The 27,688-nt window shown below is 57.3% G+C and overlaps 1 protein-coding gene across 1 annotated transcript in view; it reads left to right on the top strand.

The window, feature by feature from the left end:
* The window catches only part of LOC129149256 (protein sidekick-1-like), a 54,681-nt gene that overhangs the window by 9,480 nt on the left and 17,513 nt on the right, over positions 1–27,688 (top strand). The window contains exons 3-4 of the mRNA XM_054716759.1: positions 1,542–1,648; positions 4,194–4,341. Coding sequence (XP_054572734.1) covers positions 1,542–1,648; positions 4,194–4,341 — 255 coding nt within the window. The remainder of the gene's footprint in view (positions 1–1,541; positions 1,649–4,193; positions 4,342–27,688) is intronic.

Here is a 27,688-nt window from a genome sequence, read left to right as displayed (position 1 = left end):
TTAATTAATTTTTTATTTGAGGTAAACCATTCCTCAGAAAAGAATGACATTTCGAATATTAAAACTCAGCAATATTTTCCTCATAAAAGATTTTATTAATCTCGCCATAGGATCTCTAGGTGGTTATCAGAGGGAAAACATACTTTGATTAATATTTGTTTAATACTGAATTAGCTGTATGGTCCAAATGTTTTTTTTTTCGCTTAAAAATTATGCCTATCAGTTCCTTTTTGGGGTTGACCAATTGGACACACTTGAGTAAAGAGGTGGGCAATGGGGTGAATGTGAGAGAGTTCCAGGCGCACTTCGGAACTGAGCACAGAAAACATGCCACACGGGCGCCTCCCGCCTGCGTTAAGTACTCTGGCCGTGCGGTGTAAGAGGCGGACTTCTTCTTTCAAAACATTTTTATTGACTTCCGAGAGGAAGGGAGAGGGAGAGATAGAAACATCAGTGATGAGAGAGAATCATGGATCAGCAGCCTCCTGCACGCCCCACATTAGGGATGGAGCCTGCAACCGGGCCTGTGCCCTGACCGGGAATCGAACTGTGACCTCCTGGTTCGTAGCTCGACGCTCAACCACGGAGCCCCGCCGGCCGGGCAAGAGGCGCTATTCTTAGACCGGAGATGCCCGGGACCAGAACATCTTCTCAGCGCAGGGCGCCCACCTCTTCTCTTTTTCGGAAAACAGGCAGCAGTCCCTGGGCGTCAGCCCTCTCCTCCTGTGGCAGACGGCGCCCACGTGTGCCAAGTGCCCGAGCCCCAGACCGTACCCCCTAGTCTCGATTTGTCGCGAGCGCGGCCTAGACGCCCACGAAAGCACTCACGCCCCGTGAACGTGGGCCTCGGAGCTGTCCAGCTCACCCAGGTGGTTCTGGGCTCTTTATCCCACTTGCTTGCGGGTTTCAAAACACCCTCCGTTATAAAACTGACAGTAAACCTTAGCGGCCTTTTACGGACACTGTGTCTCCTCTCCACTTTTTCCTATAAACTTCACTGACGTTTTTTGAAAGGCGCTGATTTGCAGGGTGATTACTTCCAGTCACAGGAATGGAAATACAAATGAAATGCCCTCTCAGCCCTCCAGAGAGGTTTTAAAATGAACCTTGGGCCCCGGAGGAGAAGGAGGGAAGGAAAGCGTGTGACCCGTGTGGGCGGGTGCAGGCCCTGAGCGGGAGCGACGCTCGCGGGGTGGCACCGCTTCCTGGGCCTTGCTGACTAGCCGAATGCAACCTTGTTAGCTCTTCGCCTGGCGCTCCTCCAGCCGCGGGGGTGACGCCTCCTGCGTGCACGGCACGGTGTTGGCACCACAGGCGCAGTGATGGACACGGCAGTCTGAAACCTGTGTCCGGGAGGTTTGCAGCCGGTGGGGGGACGGAGATCGAGTGAGTGATCCCTCAAACTAATCGCGGCGGCAGCAGGCGTGCCGCTCGGGGAAGGATTGCACGGATGCTCTTTACCAGACATGGTCTTACGGAGCGCCAGGTGCGGGGGGCTCTGTGGGGCGGCGCCGCTAATGCCTGTGTCCCGTGTTCGGCAGGTACGTCATCCCGGCGCTGCAGCGGCTGGACGCCGGCTTCTACCGCTGCGTGGTGCGGAACCGGCTGGGCGCGCTCCTGCAGAGAAGATCGGAAGTCCACGTCGCATGTACGTGTCCACCGGGATCGCCGGGGTTCAGTGACGGGGTGGGGTGCCCGTCAGTCACCTCCAGCCACCTCGGGGCCGGGCTTCTGTCTCGCGTCCCGCTGGGAATAGGGTCCCTGCTGAAATTGGTGGAGAGAGGGAAATTTCGGGGGTAGCTGGTGCGGTGAAGATGATGGGGCTGATGAGGTGAAGGGCACTTTTTCAATTCAGCCGATCGAGGGCCCAGTAAGCACAGTGGAGGGTGAAAAATAAAAAACAGAACAAGCTGCCTTCGGTTTTATGAATTAGTTAGCTGCTCTTAGCTTTCATTATATTCAGATTCAGTGTTTTAAAAATAAAAAAAAACACAATTCAGTAACATTTCATCAAGTTAGAATCCGTCCTTGCAATGATGGTGTGTTCAGAGATCCTTGAGCTGCACGACCAGAGCCCAGGAGGTTAATGTAATAGCGGGCTCGTTAATCCTGTTGGGTTAGTTAGTCCTGTTGGGCGGGCCCATTGTGCAGAAGGAAACTTTTGAAAGTCGGGAGCTTGAATTCCAGGGGAGCCAGGATTCAACCAGGGGAGGGGAGTTGGCCCATTTACAGCATTTAGTACTTTTTCTAGCCCATAACCTGTGACAGGTCCCGTCCATCTCCGGTGGCCTGTCTGCTTCATTATATTGCGAATTTGCTACCAGAATGTCTCTTCCTTTCAAAGAAAGCGAAGGGCGTGATGAAATGTTAAATTCCACCCTGATGCGTCCTGACAGAGGCCGGAGAACCCAGGGCTCCTGGCGGGACCGTGCTGAGCAGCGATGGCCGCCGTCTCTCCTTTGTTGTTCTGCCCACAGTCGAGGCCCGCAGTGGTCAGTGTCCTGCACGAAGGAAAGCAGTCCCAGTTGCTTTCCTGTTCCCTGACGGCTGGGCACTGAGTGCAGCTCTCACACGTGCTCCCTCATGTCTTCCGTGCCCAGGAAGGCAGCAACTTTTCCGACTGGTGGGGAAGTCACTCGGCGAAAGCTGTCTGCAGAACTAACTGTTTAGAACTTTTTTCAATGGGAAAATTAAAAACATCTATACTAATATCAGTACTAATAAAAGGGTAATATGCTAATTAGACGGGGTGGACCGGACATCTTCCGGACGTCTGACTTCCTTCTGCACAAAGCCATGGTGGCAGGGGCCAAGGCAGAGGTGGTTAGGGGCAATCAAGCTGGCAGGGGAGGAAGCAGTTAGGGGGCGATCAGGGTGGCAGGGGAGAGCAGTTAGGGGGCGATCAGCCCAGCAGGGGAGGGCAGTTGGGGGCGATCAGGCCAGCTGTGGGGCGGGGGACAGTTGGGGGGCGATCAGGCCGGCAGGGGAGCTGTTAGGGGGCGATCAGGCAGGCAGGCAGGCGAGTGGTTAGGAGCCAGCAGTCCCGGATTGTGAGAGGGATGTCCCAGATTGGAGAGGGTACAGGCTGGGCTGAGGACACCCCCCGACCCCGTCACCCGTACACGAATTTTGTGCACCGGGCCTCTAGTAATAAATAAAGTCATACCCCAGACATTTGAATAAGTTAACAGCTTGGAGTTTATGATAATCTAGTAAATTCTATTTTGTAAAATTAAATTTTAGACTTTTCCTTGCTTAATTATTTATCTCATACGTTTTCTCTTACCTCTGTTTTCTCCTGCTCTTGGAAAACAAATTTTACTTTAAAATAACCACAACTGCTTTCCTAATCTGTGTGTCGTTTCCGTAGACTATTAAATGCTGCTTATAATATAGGAAGTAATTTCTCTTGAATAAAAAAGCCATTGATAATAGAGATATCCTGTTCCAAATTCCTATATGTTCAGACAAATGTAGTATATATGTCATATCTATGCATATACACATATATGTGTGCCTAATCATTCCAAAGATTTCAGATGTTACAAATTTAAACATTGGCACTTACACCACATGCTAATGGCTGGTTTCCCCGGGACCTCATTTTCTAAACTGGTACCAAGGAGCACAAAGACGGAACAACGCCCACCTGCCCCAAACTAAGCCAGCACAGGGGGGGAGAGCCCTCTGAGGATGGGCCAGGGCTTGCAAACGGCTCACCCCAGTTGATCTGTGAGGGAGCAGTCGCCCCAGGAACGAAGGGGAGGAGAGACTGAGAGGGGCGCCGGGCGGGCGGGCGTGGGAAACCAGCGTGCGGGATGTGGGAGCGGGGGCGTCTGAGAGCGCTACGTTAGTGTGGGCCACCGGCGCCTGTGGCTCCAGGAAGCTTTCCGCAGCGAGGCCCGGGGAACGTGTTAGAGGCCGTCCGGCTGCAGCAGCACGGAGCGCGGGCGAGGCTGCTGGTGGCGCGCGTGGGCACCTTGCCGTGGGCACCTTGCCGTGGGCACCTTGCCGTGGGCACCTTGCCCGGGGCCTCTCCCCGCCAGCCGGCACCATCAGCACCGGGCTCAGTCTCTCCGCTCTGCTCCTCATCGCCACGTCGGGGATGCTGTGAAATGCAGTTGTTTCCATCGGGGCCCCTCCCCCTCAGAAAGAGCTTTCTAGAACCTAAGAGGCCTGACTTGTCTCTGCAGATCTGGGGAACTTCCTGGCTGGAGAGCAGAGGAAGACGGTGCCCGAGGGACAGGCGGCCGTGCTGGACCTGCCGCCCCTCCGCAGCTACCCCAGGCCCCAGGTGACCTGGTTCCGAGAAGGACACAAGATCGTTCCCAGCGACAGAATGTGAGTCCGCCCAAGCGCCCCCCTTTACGTGCAGCCACTGCCTGCTGGCGCCGTTCACACATAGTGTTCACCGCCGACCGCTGAAAAGAACACCCCGCCAGCAGCCCGCCGGCCCTGAGCAAGCCCCGGCCTTCGCCTGGCGTGGGATGTGCGAGCGCTTAAGAAAACAGGCACCGCCCGGCCGGCGGCGCTCCGTGGTTGAGCGCTGACCTGTGAACCAGGAGGTCACGGTTCCATTCCCGGTCAGGGCACAGGCCCAGGTTGTGGGCTCGATCCCCAGTGTGGGGTGTGCAGGAGGCAGCCGATCCGTGATTCTCTCTCATCACGGATGTTTCACTCTCTCCCTCTCCCTTCCTCTCTGACATCAATTATAATATATATTTTTAAAAAATGAAAGCAGGTACCGTGATTCTTCAGTTTGCCGCCGCCCTTCCCCGCCCCTTACGGCCACGGCTCCCTTTGCGAGCGACTCTTGGCGACGTCGGGTCGGCCTGCGCGTGTCCGGCTCCCGGCACCAGCGGAGGAGAGCGGGTCCCTTTCAGAGCTGTGGGCGTCTCCTCTGCTTCATGAGCCGTGTTTGATGCTGCTTCCGCTGACGATAAAGCAGTAATTACTGCGTATTCTCTTTATCCCTTCATCCTGCCGTGGCAGTTTTATTTCCTCCGTCTAATTAGTGGTCCGCTCACCTATTGCAGAATAGTTGCTTTGTGATTAGTTAAGCATTATTCCAAGGTGCTCTGGCCTGCCCCACAGTCTGCATTGAGCTCTGGGTGATTACAAAGAGCGGGGACATACGCTTCCTACCGGGGCGTTCTCAGTGCGATGTGAACAGGATACACCAGGCGGGAAGGGCTCAGAGATGACCACCCGGAATAATCGTGAAATGCCGTAAGCTCGTCTACATAAAAGCCGTGTTTGAAAATTCTGGTATAAAGACCAGTTACCTTAGGAATGGGATGACGGCTATCCTTCATTTTGTTTTATGAAAAGCTGCTTGGGTACCCTCCACCTCTGTATGGTTTCCAGTGATCGCAAATGCTCTGCAGTTGGGGGGAAACAGAGACGAGTGAAGGGGGCCGCAGGTCGGTTCCTGTGCAATATTCCGGAGGGTCCTCGTGTGGGGCGCAGCGCGGCGGGCCGAGGCGGGAGAGCTGTGGGAAGAGCTGGTGCCGGGGGGCGGGGGGCGGGGGGTGCGGGGGTGGACACAGGCTCCTCTCAAACACCGAAGCTTCCACGGAAGGGCAGGGGCACCGTCCGTGGAGGAAGGAGAATTCTAAGTCGGCAGCAGGTGAGTGTGGTCACTTGTGTGTTCGCCTGTAGATCCACGAGACAGCATGTACCCAAGGAGGACTAAGGGGCACGGAATGAAATAACAGCTCGCAATCCCATAAGCTCGTTTCTTCCCCTTGCAAATGCCTGCCGAAGGCCGTTAATCCCCGGGAGCTAGGAGCGCCCAGACGCTGCTGCGGCTTAGCCAGCGCCGCCTCCGTCCATGGCCCGCCCGGCGGAGCGGTGCCTCATCTCCGTCCGGGGGACACGCCAGCGCCCTTAACGAGAGAGGCCACGAGGCCGGTGACGGGTGTGCACACGTCTGCGAGGCCCCTCAGCGTCTTATCTCAGTGCGTCCTCACCCCCCGTTTATGACGCGCCTGCCGTGCGGGGTGTCCTGAACCAGCCGCGCGTGGTCGCCGCCCGCGGGCCATCCTTCAGAGGCGCTGCTTGCCATCCTGCGGGAGTTCAGCCGCGGGCCGAGGGTGGAGGGGCAACTCTGAGTTCCCGCCGCAGGCTGGGCAGACAGAGCCGGCCACTGGGTGTGTTCAGGGCCCCCAGAGGGGTCAGGACGTTTGACCCGAGCGTGTGGCACGGCGTGAAGCAGGGCAGGCTCTGCACCTGCTCTACCCTGGCATCCGAGGTCAGCGCCCTGGCACCGCTGTCCGCCTGGGGAGGGACCGCCTCATCCCCCCGCCCCTCCCTGCTGTTCAGCATCACCCATGACCTCCGACAGTCGGCTCTGGGCTCACAGTTAAATGACCTTTTTGTCATTTCAAGGGAAACAGTGAGTCTGACGTTGCCTGACTTGAAGAATGCGTCGCACCGCCCCTGACTGATTCACCAGCAGCTGTTACTTCTGGTCCCTCCTGTAAGCAGATCCTCTAGCCCGGGGGTGCCCTCTGGGGCCGGGCTGATTGGCTCTGCTCGGAGCTCGGAGCTGGAGTGAGATGGCAAAGACCTCCCGGGGGCGCGGAGCTGGCACAGGGCGGGCCGGGTTCAAACCAGCCCTGCCGACTCTCGCCGCCGGCGCCAGCTGTGCTTCTGCCTCCCTGGCCGGCGGCCGCAGGCTTCTCCCTCACTTAGTTTTATTCTTGGTCTTTGGTCTTTCGTTTCCCCTTTCCTGGAACACCAGCTTCCAATGCGAATACCATCGGTTAGGGTGGGTTACCGTGAGGCACGCACACACACGTGCCCACGTCACCACGGAGCATGCCCATGTGGCACGTGGACCCTTTCGTATGGGGTCTGGTGGTCCCTAACGATAGGAAGTTTTGGCAGAGAGAAGGCAGCGGGGCCTCCCAGCTAAGGGTGGACTTGGTGGATCGGCGGTGGGGCGGAGAAGGGCTCTCTCTGTGGAGGGGCACCGGCGCCTGGCACGGTGGGTGGCACCAGAGGTGTGGTGATCGCCAAGTGCGGGCCCGGCACCTGCTCACGGCAGCCTCTTTGCTCTTGAGGGGGACTCGGTTGGGCGAGGGCGTTTAGATGGTGCGGAGAAACAGCAGCAGAGACGTCCCACGTCCCAGGAGACTTGAGTGGGTGGGGACCCGCGGCGCAGCATACAGGCCGCGCGTGGCAGACTTGTACGCTTGGCACCGGTGCGCCTCTGTTCGCCACCCTCGCCCACGCGTTCAATGCAAATCAGACGCAGAGTTCCCTCGGCACGCACTGGCCCGGGCACGCTGTGCCAGGCCCTGGCAGAAACAGCAAAGGTCCCGCAGGCCCCCCCGCACAGCTGGAGGAGCCGCTCAGGGTGCCCGTCTCCGTGCCAGCTGGCGGGGAGGCGAGGAGGAAGTCAGCGGGAGGTGGAGCGGGAGTGCGGGCTGGGGGCTGTGTTAGGCATGGACTCCGCAGGCCTCTGGCAACCATGTGGGCGAGACCTGATTGAATGGAGGAGGAGGCGTGGGGCGTCTCAGTGGGAACAGCGGCTGAAGCCCTGGGTAGTCGCGCGAGGAGGCGAGGAAGCGGGGGCGGGGGGGGGGCTGGTGGAGCCGGGGGAGTGCTGGGGGCCACTGCCACCATCAGGGTGGGGGCCACTGCCGCCATCGGGGCGGGGGGGGGGGGGCACTGCCGCCATGGGGGCGGGTGGGGGCGTGGTGAGAAGTGTCGGACGCGGGTCTGTTTGAGTGGCAGCAGGAGGCTGTCTGTTGGGTGGGAGGGGGCTGAGCAGGCAGGAAGCACAGAGAGCTCTGGGAGTTCCGCCTGGGCTGTGACAGGAAGGAGTTACCACTGGGAGGCGCTCTTGGTGGAGCAGGTTTTACGTGTTTGTGTGTGTGTGTTTGTGTGTGCATGTGCGTGCATGTGTCGCGAGGGGGTGGCGGTGGCGTCTGGAGTTTGTTCGGACACGTGGGTGTGAGAGGCGGGGCAGATGGGCGGGAGGGGCCCAGGACTAGGCCGTGCTCCTCGGTCTCGGGGAGCTGGGTGGGGGGTGGTCGGGCCGTTAGAGCCTCTAACGCTGTGTGTGAGCTCACAGGCCAGCGAGAGGAGCCCGTGGCTGCGGGTCACAGAGGGTGACAGCGGGAAGACAATGTCCCGGAGAACTGAGAGGACATGGAACCGAACCGGAGGGGAGGCCTGGCTCGTAACTGGGCTGCTCCCGGGCCCCAGGAGCAGGGGGCAGGGCCCCTTTGATGGCGCCCTTTCTAATTCCAGGCCCTAATTCCTGGAACTCGGGAATACGCTAGGTGACAGGCACAGGGAGGTGAGGCGGCAGAAGCCACAGGGGCTGATGCGGAGGGACGAGGGGGAGGACAGGAGGAGAAAGGCCACGTCCTCCCACCGGGCAGGCGGGGGTGCCTGGCCTGTGAGCTCACACACCAAACGCTGGCAGCTCTGACCCTCGGCCCGCGCCTCAGACGTCAGCTGTGAGGGTCCTGGTGGGCCCGGTCGCACGTGCAGGCCCGTCTCCCCACGTAGCTCCGGCCCCCTCGGGGTGGTAGCCACCTGAACCCCTCTTTCTGTGCTGTCTGGCCCGGGGCTCTGGAGCGGAGGAGCAGTGCTGCGTGGTGAGTGGACGAGCGGACGGATGACCGAAGCGCAGTCACGGAATGTCCGTGAGCTTCCTCGCCAGCGGGAAAAGCCTGACAAACCCAGGGCACCGCCGTCAGCCGCGAGTCTGACTTGGGAAGGCAAATGGCACTGAGAATCGAGAATAAGCGGTGCTCAGAATTGTGAGGAGGTAATTATGGGTTTTGCTTATGTGAGATGATGAAAAAATGCATGTTTGCGTTCTGATGTACTGAAGCCAAACAGAGGGGCTGCTGTCCTTGCATTTCAGAGATGAGGGTCGCCGAGTCCTGAGAACTGGAGCCTAATTTGATGCTAAAACTGTTCCGTGTTCTCCTGGGAGATCTGTGTCCGTTGTTTCCCTTTATTTCTCAAAATCTGAAACGTGGAGCGGGTGCCACACACGCCCTCCCCGGGAGGCAGTGTACCGGCCGTCAGCGGGTGAGGAGGCACACGCCTGGTCTGAGTGCCATTCCCCCGCCTCTTGCCGGTCTGGTGCGCGGATGGCGTCCTCGGCGCCTGGCGGGACCGGGAAGCAGGCGCTCGGCCTCCCTGCAGAGGCCGCGGTCGGTCGGTGTGTTCACCTCCAGGCGCCGGGGCCGGTGCGGGAGCTCCGAGCGGAAGTCAGGGCCGCAGCAGCGCCCGGGGACGGGGAGGCCGCCCGCCTCACAGCGGCCCAGGCTCACAGGCGGGAACCCCATGACCTCACGCCGCTCACCCGCTGCTGCGGGAGGGTGAGGGGAAGTCGGCACTGGGGTTGGCAGCCGCCACTTAACGCTTGAACGAAGAGCCGGTTATAAGGATGTTTTCAGTTAGCGGGACTTTCAAAGTAACGTGCTTCCAAGCTTCCATATTGCTTTACAGCACCGGTGACTGTTCGGAAGGGTTCTGTACGTGTGGGCCGAGCCACGTTTGCTGTGAGCGGAGATGTGGGTTCCAGACCTTTCCTCCGCCAGTTCTGCCCTGGGGCAGAGTCTTTCCCTCCAGGGCGCGGAACGACCTCCACTCAGCGATGCGCGTGGGCGGGAGCCCCCGGCCAGTTCTGCACCCCCCTCCCTCTCACCCGTGTACCCGCTCTCGCTCTCACCCGTGCACCCGCCCTCGCTCTCACCCGTGCACCCGCCCTCGCTCTCACCCGTGCACCCGCCCTCGCTCTCACCCGTGTACCCCGCCCTCGCTCTCACCCGTGCACCCGCCCTCGCTCTCACCCGTGCACCCGCCCTCGCTCTCACCCGTGTACCCGCCCTCGCTCTCACCCGTGCACCCCGCCCTCGCTCTCACCCGTGCACCCGCCCTCGCTCTCACCCGTGTACCCCGCCCTCGCTCTCACCCGTGCACCCGCCCTCGCTCTTACCCGTACGTTCAGGAGATGCTTCCTGGCACTTCCTTTGTGCCAGGCCCTGCCCTGGCTGCGGGGGACAGAAACGAGGCTCTGGGGGTGCTGCCGTCATGAGTCATGTTTCCGGTCTGGAAACAGCTTAGGGAGCAGATGCTTTCCGGGAGGACGGGCGTTCTGAGGGGAGCGAGTGGGCGGATGAGCGAGAACTGAGAGAGAGGGAGGGGAGGTACCTGCATCGAGTGGTCGGGTGGCCTCGCTCTGCAGGTGACATTTTAAGGATCACTTCCCTGAGTTAGAACGTGCGCACACAGTGCACAGATTTCACGCTCGGGGTGGGCCACTGAGCAAGTGGCTGTACTCACCCCCAGGGAGGGTCCCTCCCGCAGCGGCTGCCTCTCGCCGCCCACCCCGCCCACCCATCGGAGTCCATCACCGAGGCAGCGCTGTCTGCTCTGGAATCGCTTGTAAGTGGGGTCATGGAACGGGAAGTGGTTTGTGTCTGGCTTCTTTTATTCCACATAATTCCCGTGGCAGTCTCAGGGAGGCGTTAATAACAGTAATTATTAATAACGCTGAGTGCCCGGCTCCGTGGGAAGTGTTTTCCCTGTAATGACTCATTTGAGCCTCACAGCAGCCTAATGAGTTGTGCGGTTGTCCTTGCCTTTCTGATGCGAACTAAGGCGGAGAGCGGCCGACAGCTGGTCCCTGCTGGAGCCCTTGGCTCCTGCGCCCGCACGCCCTCCGCACGGCTGCGCTGCCAGGCGCGTGCTGGGACCTGGCGCCGTGGCGGGGGGGGGGGGGGGGGGGGCGCGGCGGGGGTGTGCTGGAGCCCTCGGCCAGGACGCCCTCGCCGTGCGGACCGCGTGGGCTCCCCGAGTGCTCGCTTCTGGGCCCGGGTGGCGCTCGCTGTGGTCGTCCTCACGACATTCAGGCTCCCGTCGTCCGCGCTCACGTTCCCGGGCCGATGAGTGTCCGCAGCGGAGGCTGGAGAGGGAGTTCCATGCGCGGTGGCCGGCGTGCAGAACGCTGACTGATCAGAAGCCGCTGCCGGGGAGGCGTGACGATGGCCGAGGCAAGTCATTTGCTTTCGGGTCGAGGCAGCGTCACGTTGCTGGATGGAGGGTTACCTTGTGAGCACGGTCAGAGCGGGCTGCGGGCTGCGGGCTGCGGCTGCAGCGGCCGGTGCAGATGGGCTTGGTGAAGGTCGGCCCAGCGTCTCCTCTCCGGGGCTGTTTGTCGGGCATGTGCAGGCTGCTCCCCGCTGCCCACCGCGCTGGGCAAAGGCAGACCCCCACGGAGAGCCCTCCCCGGGCCAGCTGCTGCCCCGAGGGAAGGCGGTCCTGGAATGACTTGGTTCCATTTCAGTTGGCAATGTAGCATTTAACTTCAATGACAAGGGTTTAATATTCTCTGTACCAATTTTTCATTCGAAAATAAAAACCACTTCATTTTGCATGAGCAGAGCTTGTGACAATAATAATGCATTGCTTTTCAAATATTAGCCTATTAGACACCTTAAGTCAGTTGCCCATAATTGCATTTCGCCAACTCGACATAATACCTTAATTAAAACTAGGATAATTAAAATACAGCTTTAATGAACAATAAATTCTGAGATTGCCAAGCCTGGAATATGTTTGTTGAATCATAGCTTGCTCTATTTTAGCTCCTAAATCTGTATCCACATTATGTTTTGAAATGGCAACAATCATGAGCAAAAGGCACTTTAATGCATATAATTGTACTAGAGGCCCGATGCACGAAATTCATACAAGAGTAGGCCCTCGCAGCCCCGACTGCCTCAGCCCTCGCAGCCCCGGGCCCTAACCCCCGCCCATTGGTCATTCCAGAAGGTCGTCTGGAAGGTTGTTCCGGAAGGTCATTCCGCTGCCCAGCCTAATTAGCATCTTAGCTCTTTGTTATATAGGATGTACCACTGAGTGCTCTGCCTCTCTGTGGCTCTCATGTACCTGTTCACTCCTTGTGTGTGGCTGTTTGTTTGCTACTAAATTTGATCCCTTGAGGCACAAAAATGTGTTGCTGTTGTTTTTGTTGCCAATCCCCTGGTCTTATTGCGATAGAATTAACCTCTAACAGTGTATTATTTTAAGGTATGCAATGTAATGATTTGATGTATGTACATATTAAGGAATGATTATCACAAGTCTAGTTAACACCCGTCACCATACAATTACACATTTTTTGTTGTTGTTTTGAGATCTGCTCTCTTAGCGGCTTTCAAATACACAAAGTACAGTATCGCTAACTATGGACCCCGTGCTGTCCATGCATCCCCAGGGAAACGGGGCGTCTCCCCTCCGCCTTTCCAGCTGCCGCTCCGTTCTGCTCTGTTCCCTGTGACGTGAGCCCAGGTGGTTTGGATCCCACCTGTAAGTGCGGTTGTGAGTGAGAGCACACGTTGTCTCACTTGTGTCGCTCAGACGCAGCCTCCTGCTCGCAGGGGCCATCCCTGTTGTCACAAATGGCGGGGCTTCCTTCTCTGGTCCGGCCGGTCAGACCCGTCACGTTTTCTTCTCCGTCCGTCGATGGTCACTGGGTTGTTCCCATGTCTTGACTTTTGTGACTGATGCTGCCCTGACCCCCTTTGAGATGGCGCCTTCACTTCCTTCGGAGAGACACCCAGGGGTGGACGGCCGGGCCCTGTGGTCACTCTGTCTTACATTGTTTGAGAATCGTCCAAGCCGTTCCCTAGGGGCCGCCTCCGCGTACACTCCCCTGCAGTGCTGGGTGCCCCTCGCTCCAGTCCCTCAGCATCCCCTCTTGTCTCTTGACACCAGCCATTCTGACGGGTGTGGGGACGCCTCACTGTGGCTTTGACTTGCATTTCCCTGACGATGAGGGACATTGAGCGCCTCTGCCTGTTCCCGTTGGCCATGGGAATATCTTCTTTAGGAAAATGTCTACTCAGCTTCTTTGTCTCCCCCCCCCCACCCCCCCACCCTTTTTTTTTAGTTGAACTATTTCTTTGTCTTTGAAGGCTCGGGAACTCAGCACAGTTCCTGGCCATATAAATAGTTAACACTTACCGATTGGCTGGACACGTATTTCTTGAGTAAATAAATAGGTAATAATGCGTGGCTCTTTCCGGGGAGATGGTGTGGGATGATGGGCACTAGACTGAGACTCACAGCAGGAGGGTCCCGGTCTCAGCTCCTCATCCTCTCACTGTGCCCAGCAATCTATCTATCTACCTATCTACCTATATAAATGCCTAAGCGATGGTTACAACCGAATGACCAGAATGACCAAACGACCAGAACAACTGGTCAACCAGTCACTATGACCACCAGGGGGCAGATGCTCAACACAGGAGCTGCCCCCAGGTGATCAGTGTGCTCCCACAGCCAGCCTCCCCCGGTTCCTCCTCCTGGCTGGCAAACCTCCCGCAGTCCCTACCCCAGTCTGGCAGGCCCTGTCCGGCAGGCCCTAGCTGGCAGCTGGCAGGCCCCGGCCGGCCCGGCCCTGATCAGGACTCGGCAAGGCGGTCCTGATAGGCCCTAATCTCCGGCCAGGCCTAGGGACCCCACCCGTGCATGAATTTCGTGCACCAGGCCTCTAGTGGTGATATAACAGGAAATCTCAAATGGAGATGCAAGTAGGTACCCAGCAAGCTCTTGGAGTTATTACAGGGAAGATTTATTTGGTGGAGAAAAATACTTAGTATTCGAAAGCAACTGCTCACTAAGGCAATTGGAACTGCGGGTTTCAGGGCGGTTTTGTAATGGATTTCCGGTCCTTGTACAGCAAGTAGAACGAGGCTCCAGCCGCCCCTTCCCTTTCTGTATACAGAGCTCTCCCCGTTACAGTGCCCTTGGGAAACTTCTGCTAGTCTTACTTTTTAAATCTTATTTATTGATGTGAGAGAGCGAGAGAGGGAAAGAAACATTCCACTTATTCATGCATTCATTCTTGTGTGTGTCCCGGCTGGGGATCAAACCCACAACCAGCGTATCGGGACGATGCTCGAACCACTGAGCTGCGGGCCCGGGCCTGAAGCTGGTCTCGATCGTCCTGAGCGATTAGGAGGCAGTGCTGTCTGTGCGTCGAACATGTCGTTCATGGCACAGACACAAGTCCCTTCCTTGGGTCCTTTTCAGAGGATCATCGTCAGGGTCACTCTTCCCAATGCAGGTCATGTTCTCATTCACTCGTCTGCTCGCTTAACAAGCACCTCATCGCGCCCCCGTCAGCCACGCGAGGTGCTCCTGGGAAGGAATGTGCTTCAGACTGTGGCCGCGGGGATCCTGCCGCTGTTTCGTTGGTAGCCCAGACGTAGGGCGGGGTCCTCCAGGGCAGCTCCGGTGACCCTCGAGGGTGCGTGTCACCTTGTGTGTCCACGGAGAGCCCGTGGTCAGAGCTCAGGTCAGTCCATACGTGCACTGTGGGGGCTCGGGTCGGGGCCAGCCTGCCCTTTGGGGCGTTATCCCGGCGTCGTAGGCAGAGAGCTCGGATACCCGGTGAAGGCCTCCCGTCCGGAGGAGCAGAGGGGAGGGGACCCTCACAGTCAGGGGGAGTCCTGGGATGGTCTCCCCTGGCACGTGTGCACTTTAGGCTGGGCCGTGGGGAGCCTGCGGCCTGGCGATCAGTGAGCACACGGAGGGTCGGAGAAGGTCACACGGACGGGCGGTGAGCCAGCGGAGCCTGGCGGTGCTGTCACTCTTGGCAGCCTGCGCACTTGGCGCCCCTTGGGAGGCGTTCCAGGTCAGTGCACCCTGAGTCCTTGAGGCCGGGGCAGGGAAGTGGGGGGGCCGGCTGGGAAGGGAAGGTCGCGCAGATGGGAGGTGTTCGCCGAGACTCTGGCTGAGGCGCGGAGGGCTGGCGGGGCCCAGCTGCTCTCCTGCATCCACTTCCGATGCGGGGCGGCCTGTCTCAGTGTTTGCGGGACTCGGTTTCTCACACGTCCATGGGGTGACCCCAGCCCTGCGGGTGTCCGACAGGAGGCCTTGCGTGGATGTGTGGGCTGGGCCCCGTGGGTGGGGGAGGGAGCGGCTGTCCTGGCGGCAGGGGCCATGATGCGTGGCCCCGCAGACGCTCTGGAGGGCCCAGCAAGCGCTTCCCTCATCTCCCTGCGGACCTGCCCGCGTCCTCCGTCCTCCGTCTGCTTGGCGTCCTGCTGAAGGCGCCCGGGAGCCTTATCACGCCAGGTCTGTGGGTGACAGCGTGGGGGTGATCCGGGCTCCAGGGCGCCCGCAGCGACAGAGCCGAGGACGGAGCCCGCCGATGGCCTGTCCGCTTTCCTGGGGATGTGCAGGGCGGGTTGCTCTCCGCCTGCCCCAGGCCGTGGCCCGCAGCAGGGGCCTGGCTGCGGCGGGGAAAGAAAAGGCGCTCCTGTCCGGGGATGAGGGCCCATGGGTCCCGCTTCTCAGCAGAAGTACAGCCTGCTGAGGGTAAACAGGCGAACGAAACGGGCACGTGAAGACACAAGGAGGACCGGGTGACAAGGGAGGCCCTGTCCAAGGATCTAACACGTGGACCGAGGAGGGAGAGGAGGAGCCAGCGGCGTGAAGAAGGGGGCTGGGGATGTGCGGCATCGGCAGGAAGGCAGCGGGAAGGCCCGCCCGGGGCAGCGGGTGTGGGGGGAGCGGCGCAGAGGCCAGCAGGCGGCTGTGGCTGTGGAGAGGGCTTCGGTGGCGGAAAGACGTGGGGACGCGGGGTCTGATGCTTTAAGAAACCCTGGCTGCTCTGTGAGGAGCGGATGCTCAGGGGCAAAGGTGGAAAGAGAACCTTAGGAACTCTTAGCCACACTCCTGTTTGCAAGCACGAGGGGCGGGCAGCCTGGTTAAGGCGGAGCAGCGGCAGTGGGGCCCGTGAGCAGATTAAAGCGATCGGTTAAAAGCAGGTCCAGCTATGGTGTGAACAGACACTAACAAATCAAGGATCTTAAACAGAAGCAGAGTCACCAGCACGTGCAGACGGAGTGGGCCTCGGGTGAGCCCGTGGCGGCTTTTCCTGAAGAACTGACAACGGCGTCGGAAGGGGCTGGGCCTGCAAAGTCGTGAGATCCTGCGAGCAGCCTGCGTAGCCAGAGCGACGCCCGTGGGACGTCACAGGTCTGGGGCGCGGAGGAGAGGGCTGGCTGGCGACACAGAACTGGGCGCAGAGGCGGGATTTCGGCCGCGAGGGAGGACGGAGGAGCATCCTGGGGGAGTTCGGAGGGAGGAAGAGATGCGAGCTGAGGAGCTCCGCCTGTAGAGAGGGGGCGCGGATGAGAGGCCCACAGAAGACAGGCGGGGAGAGGCGGGACCCCCAGTGCTGCGGAGCCACCGGAAGGGAACTGTTGGTGGCGGTGCGGCCTCCACAGAGCTGAGCGGGGACAGATGAGCGGGGATCACAGCCCGACACCCGGGCTCAGGCTGCACCCAGGACACCCCCCGCTGCTTCCGAGCCTGGTCCTCCCAGCGCTCCCGGGACTGCAGGTTCTGCCCTGGAAGGCACGCAGCGGGGAGTCCCGGGACCTTGTTGATCTTTCCGAGCGTGGTTCCTCCCTCCTCCAGCCCGGGTGTGCCCGCTCCTCAGCAGGCCAGGAGGCAGCACAGCCCAGGTGACGCGTGCCCGGGTGCTGCAGCCACGTGTGGCCTTGGTTTTACAGTCAGAGTCTCTAGTTTAACACGTTAAGCGCCCGGCCTGTTTTGTCTTCCGGACGGAAAGTATAGGTCAGTCCCAGTGAGTGACATGGCGCTGACCGTGTTAGTGCATGACCCAGGTTTGTGGATGCCCCGTGCCGGGTGGTGTGGGGCATGTAGACGTTGCCTGTGTGGAGTCTCCCCGTGTTCATGGTCACTACAGCATCCCGCTCGGTCAGTAACCACTGGGATGCCATCTCCGAGGACCAGCTCATTGCCCGCCGCGCTGCCTGCTCAGCAGGTGCCTGCAGCCCGGGTCCTGCCAGGTCGTCGCACAGCGAATCCGCTGCCGGTGACCTCGCCGTTTCCTGCCCTGTCACCGCGCACGTACAGAAGCGCCGTCTGCGGAGGCCGCTGTGCCCTGAGTGGAATCGGAGAGTCGTGTCCCCGGAAGTGAATGGGAGCAGGGCTTGTGTGGATTAAAGTTGGGGGGGGTGGCGGGGGAGTTGGCCACCTGCTGCTGGCTCGTCTCTGCCCGGGCTGTGCGTGGGGGGTCCAGCCCCTGCGTGCCTGGCTTGCCTCCAACACACGCTGCGAGAATTTAAAGGCATCGCACATGCCCAGATGCAGCTCGGTCATTTCTTGGATCTCATGAAGGAGTAAGGAAGTGTGGCAATCATGGAAGTTTTTTTTTTTTTTAAATATATATTTTATTGATTTTTTATAGAGAGGAAGAGAGAGGGATAGAGAGTTAGAAACATCGATGAGAGAGAAACATCGATCAGCTGCCTCCTGCACACCCCCTACTGGGGATGTGCCCGCAACCAAGGTACATGCCCTTGGCCGGAATCGAACCTGGGACCCTTGAGTCCGCAGGCCGACGCTCTATCCACTAGCCAAACCGGTTTCGGCCAATCATGGAAGTTTTGAAAAGCATCTAATGATTTAAAAAATAGCATTTCCAAATATTTAGTGGAAAATGCTCTTGCCATAGCATTTTCTGCCTTCTTGCTATCTTTTTACGAGGAAGAGGCCAGACAGACCTGGCAGACAAGCAGGAGAGAGTGGTGGCTAAGAATGTGGAGTCGGAAATTAAGCGTTGTGTGACCTTGGGCACGTGACGCAGCTGTGCCTCGGTTTCCTCTCCTGTAACAGTAACGTCTGCAGGCATGCAAGGATCCCCTGGGCCAGCACCTGTCCATTCCGAGGGCTGAGCCGTCCCCGGGTCATACACAGGCACCGCGGTGCTCACCCCTCTCATCGCCGCCCTCGTGGGAGCGCTTCAAACGGGGAATGACAGTGTGCACTCCCCTCTGGGTTAGTTAGTTCCCTTCAAGCAAGTCTTGCCAAGTGACACCGCGTTTTGTGTTTCTGATTACTTTCATCCCATCTGGAGGGTGACATTATTTCTTAATCCTTTATGTGGACCCGCGCCCAAGTCCTCCGTGGCAGGAGGCGAGATGGGACTAAGGAGCAGCTGTGACGCGGACCCCGTGGGTGGTGGGTGAGCCGTGACCGAGCGCGGGCTTTCCCCAATGACCAGCACAGCACATGCTCTTCCACACCACATCCTGCCCGGGCCCAGGACACGGAGCCCCTTTCCCGGGCGGGGCTGAGGCTTTAGAACCCCCTTCCCTTGCCTTACGCCTAGTCCAGGGGGAGCAAGCCATCACTGCCCACAGCTCGCTAGTCCATCTGTCCATTTCAAGACCCTGTTTCAGCCCAGCTGGGCGTGGCCCAGTGGTTGAGTGTCGACCCAGAAACCAACAGGTCACGGCGCAATTCCAGGTCAGGGCACACGCCCGGGTTCTGGGCTCGATCTCCAATAAGAGGTGTACAGGAGGCAGCCAATCAATGATGCTCTCTCATTGATGTTTCTATCCCTCTCGCTCTCTTCCTCTCTGAAATCAATAATCTACACTAATAAAAGAGAAATATGTAAATTGACCATACCTCCATGATGCCCACAGCCAATCAGGAGGGAATATGCAAATTAGCAGAACAAATATGGTGGCGGCCCAGCCACTCCAGGTACAGAGCGGCCGGGCAGGCCAGGACGCCTGCTATGAGGGGGAGGACAGGGGGTGGAGGGAGCTACATGAGTGGCGCTCTGGCCGCAGCGAAGCGAAGACTCTGGCCGGAGTCGGTGAAAAGCCTGCAGGCTCCAGCCAGAGCAAAGGCGGAAGGCAGCGGTCAGAGCGAAGGCTGGGTCCTGGGTGCCAGAGGAAAACCGGTGCTGGCAGCCAGATGAAGGACAGCCTATTGCACAAATCTTCGTGCAACGGGCCTCTAGTAATAATAATAATAATAATAATAATAATAATAATGAAGACCCTGTTTAGTAAGAAGGCAGCCAGATTGTCTTTCCTGAGGCCCCTAGGCAAGTAGGTGCTGACCAGGACTGCTGGGCGGTCGGAGCTCACAGGCTAGGGTCAGAGGAGAACAGTTACTGAGAACATAAGAGTTCCAATACCACATGGATTCGTTTTATAAGGGCCTGCAGCGTATGGGTGTGTGTGTGCACATGCATGTTACACCTGTCAGACAGCTAGTGCATCCCTGATTTCATCTTGGATTTGAAGGAATGCATAATTAGGGGAGTGCATTCTAATCAGTGTGAATGTGCTCGCACTACGTGGAGTGACATCTCTCAGCCTTCACAGCCCGTTACAGAGGTGAGGGCCTTGGCTCGTCCGCGTTCGCAGTGGCCAGATGGTGACGCTGCTGCCAGAGGAAGGTCTGTGTGACAGGCAGACACCCGTCTCTCTCACTCATGGGGTGACGAGGACGCTTAGCTCATGGGTACTGTGTTTTCTCTTTGAGTGTTTAACTGAATCAGGTGTTAGGGAAGCGGACTGTATGCTTGTGACACAGCTTCTGGAGCTGCGCTTGTTCTCACGGGTTACTTTCCGCGGTTCACTCTTAGAGGCGTGTGCGGGAATGGAGGGGTCTCCACAGCGAGGCATTGGACGAGATTGTGCGGGAACGGAGGGTCTCCACAGCGAGGCGTTAGACGAGATTGTGCGGGAACAGAGGTCTCCACAGCGAGGCATTGGACGAGATTGTGCGGGAACAGAGGTCTCCACAGCGAGGCATTGGACGAGGTTGTGCGGGAACAGAGGTCTCCACAGCGAGGCATTGGACGAGGTTGTGCGGGAACAGAGGTCTCCACAGCGAGGCATTGGACGAGATTGTGCGGGAACGGAGGGGTCTCCACAGCGAGGCATTGGACGAGGTTGTGCGGGAACGGAGGGTCTCCACAGCGAGGCATTGGACGAGGTTGTGCAGGAACGGTGGGTCTCCACAGCGAGGGATTGGACGAGGTTGTGCGGGAATGGAGGGGTCTCCACAGCGAGGCATTGGACGGGATTGTGCGGGAACAGAGGTCTCCACAGCGAGGCATTGGACGAGGTTGTGCGGGAACAGAGGTCTCCACAGCGAGGCATTGGACGAGGTTGTGAGGGAACGGAGGGGTCTTCACAGCGAGGCATTGGACGAGGTTGTGCGGGAACGGAGGGGTCTCCACAGCGAGGCATTAGACGAGGTTGTGCGGGAACAGAGGTCTCCACAGCGAGGCATTGGACGAGATTGTGCGGGAACAGAGGTCTCCACAGCGAGGCATTGGACGAGGTTGTGCGGGAACAGAGGGTCCCCACAGCGAGGCATTGGACGAGGTTGTGCGGGAATGGAGGGTCCCCACAGCGAGGCATTGGACGAGGTTGTGCGGGAACAGAGGGTCCCCACAGCGAGGCGTTGGACGAGGTTGTGAGGGAACAGAGGTCTCCACAGCGAGGCGTTGGACGAGGTTGTGCGGGAACAGAGGGGTCTCCACAGCGAGGCGTTGGACGAGGTTGTGCGGGAACAGAGGTCTCCACAGCGAGGCATTGGACGAGGTTGTGCGGGAACAGAGGGGTCCCCACAGCGAGGCATTGGACGAGGTTGTGCGGGAACAGAGGTCTCCACAGCGAGGCATTGGACGAGGTTGTGCGGGAACAGAGGTCTCCACAGCGAGGCATTGGACGAGGTTGTGTGGGAACAGAGGGGTCTCCACAGTGAGGCATTGGACGAGATTGTGCGGGAACAGAGGGGTCCCCACAACAAGGCATTGGATGAGATTGTGCGGGAACAGAGGGGTCCCCACAGCGAGGCATTGGACGAGGTTGTGTGGGAACAGAGGTCTCCACAGCGAAGCATTGGACGAGGTTGTGTGGGAACAGAGGTCTCCACAGCGAGGCATTGGACGAGGTTGTGTGGGAACAGAGGTCTCCACAGCGAGGCATTGGACGAGATTGTGTGGGAACAGAGGTCTCCACAGCGAGGCATTGGACGAGGTTGTGCGGGAACAGAGGTCTCCACAGCGAGGCATTGGACGAGATTGTGCGGGAACGGAGGTCTCCACAGCGAGGCATTGGACGAGATTGTGCGGGAACAGAGGTCTCCACAGCGAGGCATTGGACGAGGTTGTGCGGGAACGGAGGTCTCCACAGCGAGGCATTGGACGAGGTTGTGCGGGAACAGAGGTCTCCACAGCGAGGCATTGGACGAGGTTGTGCGGGAACGGAGGGGTCTCCACAGCGAGGCATTGGACGAGGTTGTGCGGGAACAGAGGGTCCCCACAGCGAGGCGTTGGACGAGGTTTTGCGGGAACAGAGGGGTCTCCACAGCGAGGCATTGGACGAGGTTGTGCGGGAACAGAGGTCTCCACAGTGAGGCATTGGACGAGGTTGTGCGGGAACAGAGGTCTCCACAGCGAGGCGTTGGACGAGCTGAGGTCATTAACACACTGCGGACCAGTAGTTTTATTGCTAGCTTTACCCAGTGGCCAGATAAGTTTCTATTGAACGAGTACAAAAAACGTTTTACGTAAATGTTAAAGGCACACTTTAAAGTTAAATGCCCGTTGCTTTTTGAAGTTATTTATTACGTGTTCTTACAAGCTACTGTCTTTTTAAAGTAGGATACTTGGTAAAACACTGTGTAATATGAAGTGGAACTAAACAAAGCTGGCAAATGTAACACGTGTCTCTTCTCCTACCGTTGCTGTTGCATACTTTGCAAACTTCAGTAGGGTATTTCTTTTTATATAAAGTTTCTGCAATTGAAACGCTATTGTAATAGTTATCTTTGTATATGCGATGCCTCCAATTCCAGATACGGCCGAAGTAGTGACAGAATAGTCATTCAATTTTTTCCCTTCACCTGTGTCAATTTCCATATTGCAAATATACCCAGTCTTGCTCTCACACACCATTCTTACAAGTCAACCATGTTGAATAATTTCAGCTGGGTTGTAAGTTCAAAATAGAAGACGTCCCCTCCAGGGAATGATGCTTCATATAATAATAACTCTCACACAGGTTTATATATTGTTTGAAATTTACTAATAAAGTGGCGAGTACAGATTGCAATTTAAATAGCCCGGATGAAGAGTTAGTCATGTTTGCGTTGTCATGGAAATGCCAGTAAGTCCAGATTTGTTCAAAACGATTTCGACTCGTCGTCTGAGGAAATATAGGAACAGCTAGAACTGGGTTTGTAGACCAATGTTCTCTCCAAGGATCCTTTCGCGTGTGCCCCATCAGCACTCTACGTCCTAAAGATTTTTTCATATCTGTTGGCGTAACAGGAGACCACTTTACTGCTTTCGAAATTTTGTGCTTTCCAAAATTTTGGTTGTAATATACGTTCGATTGATGACAAATAGTTCAAACAGATCGTCGTCAAAAATCAAGTTGGTGACTGCAATGATGTTCTTAGAATCATACGGTATAACTGTAACCCCAGAATTACCTTCAAATCTTTCCAAATTAGGTTGAAAGTCCTCTTTTGACCAATCATTATCTCGGCAACCAAGATGCAAGTTACACTCAAAATCATATGTGGAATTGTTCAAATTTTCAGGTTCGGAATCACTTGAAATGACTATTTTTCGCCTTTTTGAAGGAATAACTATATCACTGCCACTGTCAAAGCTTTCATCACTTTCACTTGAAATATCTGATAAATTGTCAGCAAATATATCCAGAATTTTATCATGTACTTTGTCACTATCCATGGTTACTGAGCACTTTAAAAATATCAAATTGATATTAAAAACAGTTATTTTTGTTACTAACGAGAAGAGATTAATCACCTTTAAGTCCTTTTGTAATTTTTAACTTCAGCGAATGCGTTTTCTGTTACACTGTTTTTCTCTAAATGACAACAATGAAAAGCCAGGAATTTTTTAAACTTAAACTTCTTCTAACACCACTTCTTCAGCATAGACTCGCCCAGGTCGTGGTCTTTTGTGGAAGAGCCACACTCAAGGGGCCAAAGAGCCGCATGTGGCTCGCGAGCCGCAGTTTGCCGACCACGGCCCTAGGGGAAAGCCGGGCGTCGGTAAAGCGTGGCGGTGGAGCTGTAGGCCAGCGTCGCTATCGATCCTGTACTTGCTGAGCGGGCAGAGGTGTTTCCTGAGCAGAACTCCGTTGACCTCCAGTGCTCTCTTGGTGACATGTCGCTGTCATCGTGGGAAGAACGGGGGTGCTGCGTCGGAGGCCACAAGCTGGTCCCCGACCCCAGCGTCCGTCCTGGCCCCGCAGAGTCACACCTTCCGCAGGTGCCTCCAGCGCACGGCCCGGTGGCTGAGAGGCGCCTGTGGAAACGAGCCCGTGAGCAGTTCCGTTTGCCCGAGGCCCCGAGGCTCCTCTTCCCAACCGGCTTGGGAAGGCCCATTGGAGCCGGTGCCTGGCCTCCTTCTCCCCAGTTCCTTCCCTCATCACAGCGACTGCCAGTCCTGTGCGCTCCCCTCCTGGGGTGTGTGTGTGGGGGGGTAGTTATTAAACATCCATAACGCAGAAAAGGGCGTGAAACATAAAGTGCAGGGCGAGCATCCTTATAAAGCCGACACCCACCCGACCGCCTCATCCTGGCACCCTCTCACCCCCGCCCCCCCACCCCCAGAAGACTGGACCTTTACGTACGCTCTCCTGCTTTTCTCGAGAGTTTTACCACTTACCATAAGTTCTATACCAACAGAATCCAACAGAAGGTATTCCTTTGTGTCTGGCTTGTCTGATCCAACTTGATGTTTTTGAGGCTCTTCCGGGCCGTGCTTGTACCTGTAGTCTGTGCAGCTCCGGGCTGTATGGCACGTACGGCCGCCATGAACAGCCCCGCTGCGGGTCGCTCACACCCGCCCCTGCGCGTGGGTCACGGCCCAGCGCACCTGCCTTCACTGGCCGTGGCCGTTCCGGCGGCTCCCGCCCGGAGCAGCGCCTGCAGGCCCAGCGGCCTCTCGGAGGTGGAGCTCCGCCCTCCAGCGGCACTCGGCATTGTCGGTTTACATTGTCACTGACCTGGTGGGTCACCTCCCTGTGGTTCTAAGTGGCGTTCCCGGGTGCTTAGGGAGGTTAAGTGTGTTTTTATATGTTTGCCGGTGGCGTGTCCTCTCCTGTGAAGCGCCACGTCTTGCCCATTTTCTCTCTTGGATTCTTCATGTTTCTCTAATTCATTGGTAGGAGTTCTTTGTAAACACTGGGTACCCCTCCTCTGCTGGCTATGTCTTTCTCGTCGCTCTGGCTTGCTTTTTCACTCCTGTTGTGGAGTCTGTTCAGAGAAGAGCTGACTTCCCCTGTAGTTAAATCACCCATCTTCCCCTGTGGCCACTGCTCTGCAGCCCTGTCCAAGCTCTCCTTGTCCGCGGGTGCGATAAGGGTCCCCAAAATTCTTTTCTGAGAACCTGATGGCTCGCCCTCACATCGAGCCCCTCCCCCATGCCCCGAGGGCTTGTCTGTGGACGAGGGAAGTCCTGTGCTTGCTTCCTTCTCTCCCATCTCCTTCTCTCCCATCGGGCCCTCCACACCTGCCGTCATCCTCGCCCTCACGCCTGGCTGGCTGCTGGGTCCCCCCCGCCTGCCTCCACGTTCAGCCACGGCCCTGCTTCCTTCGCCGGGAAGTGCCCTGATGGACCATTCTGGGGCTGGATATTAAATTTAGAAGCCCACAATGCCCCTCTTTCATCCACGATTGAGTTCGGTGTGTTTTTCTGGTGTTCGGAGCTCCTGGCACGTCTGTGGTTAGGCGCAGCTTCGGCGGCGGAGAGCATCTCGCGGGGCAGCCCAGCTGCTCCCAGCGGCTCTGCCACGGCCAGATCGGGCCTCGGCCCGCACAGCCCGCACAGCCCGCACCCCGCACAGCCCGCACCCCGCACCGTGTGTTTTTGCCTCTCTTTCGTTTGTGCAGCTTTGTTTCTCTGGGCGGGGGGCAGGGGGGTTTGCTGTGAATTCTTGGAATTGATCCTTCTCAGAAGACCGTGAGTGATGTGAGAGCCACACACCCGCTTACTGGGGAGCAGCACATTCCGGGGACCACCCCTTCCCTGTCAGAGGGTGCAGGGAGCCACGGTGGCATCTCAGCTGCTCCCGTGCAGAGGAAAGCCGGACCTGTGACGAGTGTGTACCGACCACAGCGAGGCCGGACCCCGCGCCCTGACTCACAGCCGGCTCCCGGGGGGTCTGCATGCGCCTCCAGGCCCCTCTTCCCTCGCGGGCGGGGCCAGGGAGGCAGCACATGTTATCTGTTCCCCAGGGCACGTGCTGACCCACCCTGGCCCCCACCCTCGGAAGTCACACCCCCTCATCAGGAAGAACAGGGCAGTGAGTCAGCTGCCGGGACTGGAGCCTTTTCCCAGGTTGTTCTAGGGCTCCTGGCTGTCCAGCCCCTCCCCCGCCCGCTGCCCCCGTCTCTCTCCTGTGGACTCTGCCTTCCCGCCTGCCGGCTCCTCTCTCTAATCCTGACTGCGAAGTCGCCTCCTGGGGCCGAGCAGGCCACTTGCTATTTTTGAAGCACATCTTGTGCTTTCTCACTTCTTTACTTTTCGTTAATTATGTCATTTTTCTGTCTGGGTTAATCTGTCCCGGGTCCATTAAATCTTTTCATAAATCCTCTTCGGTGACATATACAGAAGCTTTCCGGCTCATTCCTCCTTCTCTAGGACGCGTCTCACCGTCTCACTTCCTGCTGACAGGCACGCTCAGCCGCACGCCTCCTTCCTGGGGCCACTGCTGGCCTCAGATCAGAGGGGACGGAGAACTTAACGCACCGGCCGGCCATCCACCGAACAGCGTAAAGACAGACGCGCTGAGGAATCCAGACACACCTGTGGGGTAGTTTCTTGGAAAAACCAAAGCCACCTGTCATCGGAAGCCACGGGGTTACAGAGGAGCCGCGCCACACAGAGGAAGCAGTTCTGCAAAGGGTGGGCAGGTGCCAATAGGAGCGGCATGAGGCTCACTGGGGGGGAGAGAGAGAGACAGAGCGAGACAGGCAGGGCAGGGCCTCCGTCCCCGATGGCCTCGCAGAGCAGCCCCTGTTGCCCGGCCAGTGCCCTTGAACCTCGTGCTTCATGACCAGGAGACCTGTGTCCTCATGACAGAAAGTCTCCCTCCCTGAGTCCTCACCCAAAGGGAGCATCTTCCTGCCTTCATTTTAGAAGGGAAGGTGTGAAGTCCCCATTTTAGTGGACCGCTCAGTGAAGTGTGACCCCACATACAGTCCCTGACCCACCCCCACAATCAAGGTATAAAACATGTCCATCACCCCCAGATTCCCTCATCCCCCTGGTAGTCAACTCTGCCCCGACCCCCAGGCCCGGGCCGTTGCGGTCCTGTAGTGTCTGCCTGTAGTTTTTCATTGTCAGAGACTCACAGCATCTAGCCTTGGAGGCCGGCGTCTTCCACGGATCCGAATCTTCTGCTCCAGGAGGGCGTGCCACCTGGTGTGCCCAGGACGGACCCAGGTCACGCCTGCCGCAGGTCACGCCCGCTCACTGTGTTTAGGGGTTCCCTTTCCTGCTGGTTTGTGCCGCGAATGAGGTGCTCGCCCTCTCGTGCTCAGCTCTGAAGGCACGTTTTCCAGGGAGCGTTCTCGGATGCTCCTCCCATCTGCTTCCACGGAGCGCCCTGTGTCTCTCCGCGCAGTGGTTATCACAGGTGTCATTAAAACGGGCCGTGGCTGACGTTTGTCCTCCGGGCAGGTCCGAAGCTCCCGTGGCGAGGACTGAGCCGGCCCCTCATTGCGGCATTCCCAGCGCTGGTCTGTGGGGAGCGCGTGCTCACTGAGCATGTGAGAGGGAGGGAGAGCCGCTGGCCCCGAGGCAGGTCTGGCCTCCTGCCCGTGTCTGCATTAACGTGCAGTCGTGTCCCCTCTCTGGGCTCCGTCCTCCCCTGTGCAGTGAGAAATTGGACGTGATGTTCTCTAAGCCTCCTTTCCACCATCCATTTTATGACTATAGGCACATCAAAGAAATCTCTTGCCATTTTTCTAACATTTAGAGTCATGAATTCTGAGAAAGGTATGGAACCCATTTAGATCCCCCGAAGATGGAATAATGTCCCTTTATTGCCCAGGGAATGAAGCCCTGATTGTTACCCTTTTTCTGATTATGGCCTCCTCATGCATAAACTGTAATGCTATTCCCTTTTCCTCAGTACATGAGAGAAATATAGAGACTGTGTGATGATACGATGATTGCTGACCCTTTTAACAAATGTAAGGCTGAGCTAATGATGATATGAAGTAAACTTGTCTTTCTCCAGCTAGTTAGCCAACCAAAGATGTTTTATTTTGTTGCTCTTGTCATTCAGAAGAAAAGTAAGCCTTAAGGAGACAGTGTAGTGAAAAATCTAAAGCATTTTCATTGAGTTTTATAATGAAATTAAGTAGGAATTAAGAGCAGGAAATGAAATCCATAACACCAGTGGGAAATCATGAAACCATTTCGTCGTATTTTCTTTCTAATTTAATTGAGTCTCATGATGTTTGTGAGGCGGGGAAGTTTTTAGTTTGCGTGCTGTTTGTATTTAGGAATATGAGATCAGCTGACGACCTTGGAAATGAGAAATAGCTATTCTGAAGTCATTTTGGCTTCTAGAAGGTCTTAACAATACTGTGGGATGTAAGGTCTCGTGGGGTCTTCAGGAAGTGTTCTTCAAACCTGAGGGTTGGAGGGCCATGGAGCAGTGACCACGTGTGTAAGGAAGGGAATGGTGGGCCGTGGAGCAGTGACAATGTGTAAGGAAGAAATGGTGGGCCGTGGAGCAGTGATCATGTGTGCAAGGAAGGGAATGGTGGGCCATGGAGCAGTGGCCATGTGTGTAAGGAAGGG

The sequence above is a fragment of the Eptesicus fuscus genome, chromosome 6 (assembly GCF_027574615.1).
Source record: "Eptesicus fuscus isolate TK198812 chromosome 6, DD_ASM_mEF_20220401, whole genome shotgun sequence".
In the NCBI taxonomy this organism is placed as follows: domain Eukaryota; kingdom Metazoa; phylum Chordata; class Mammalia; order Chiroptera; family Vespertilionidae; genus Eptesicus; species Eptesicus fuscus.
Note: the sequence above shows the minus strand (reverse complement) of the source record. Positions and strands in the feature narration are given on the sequence as shown.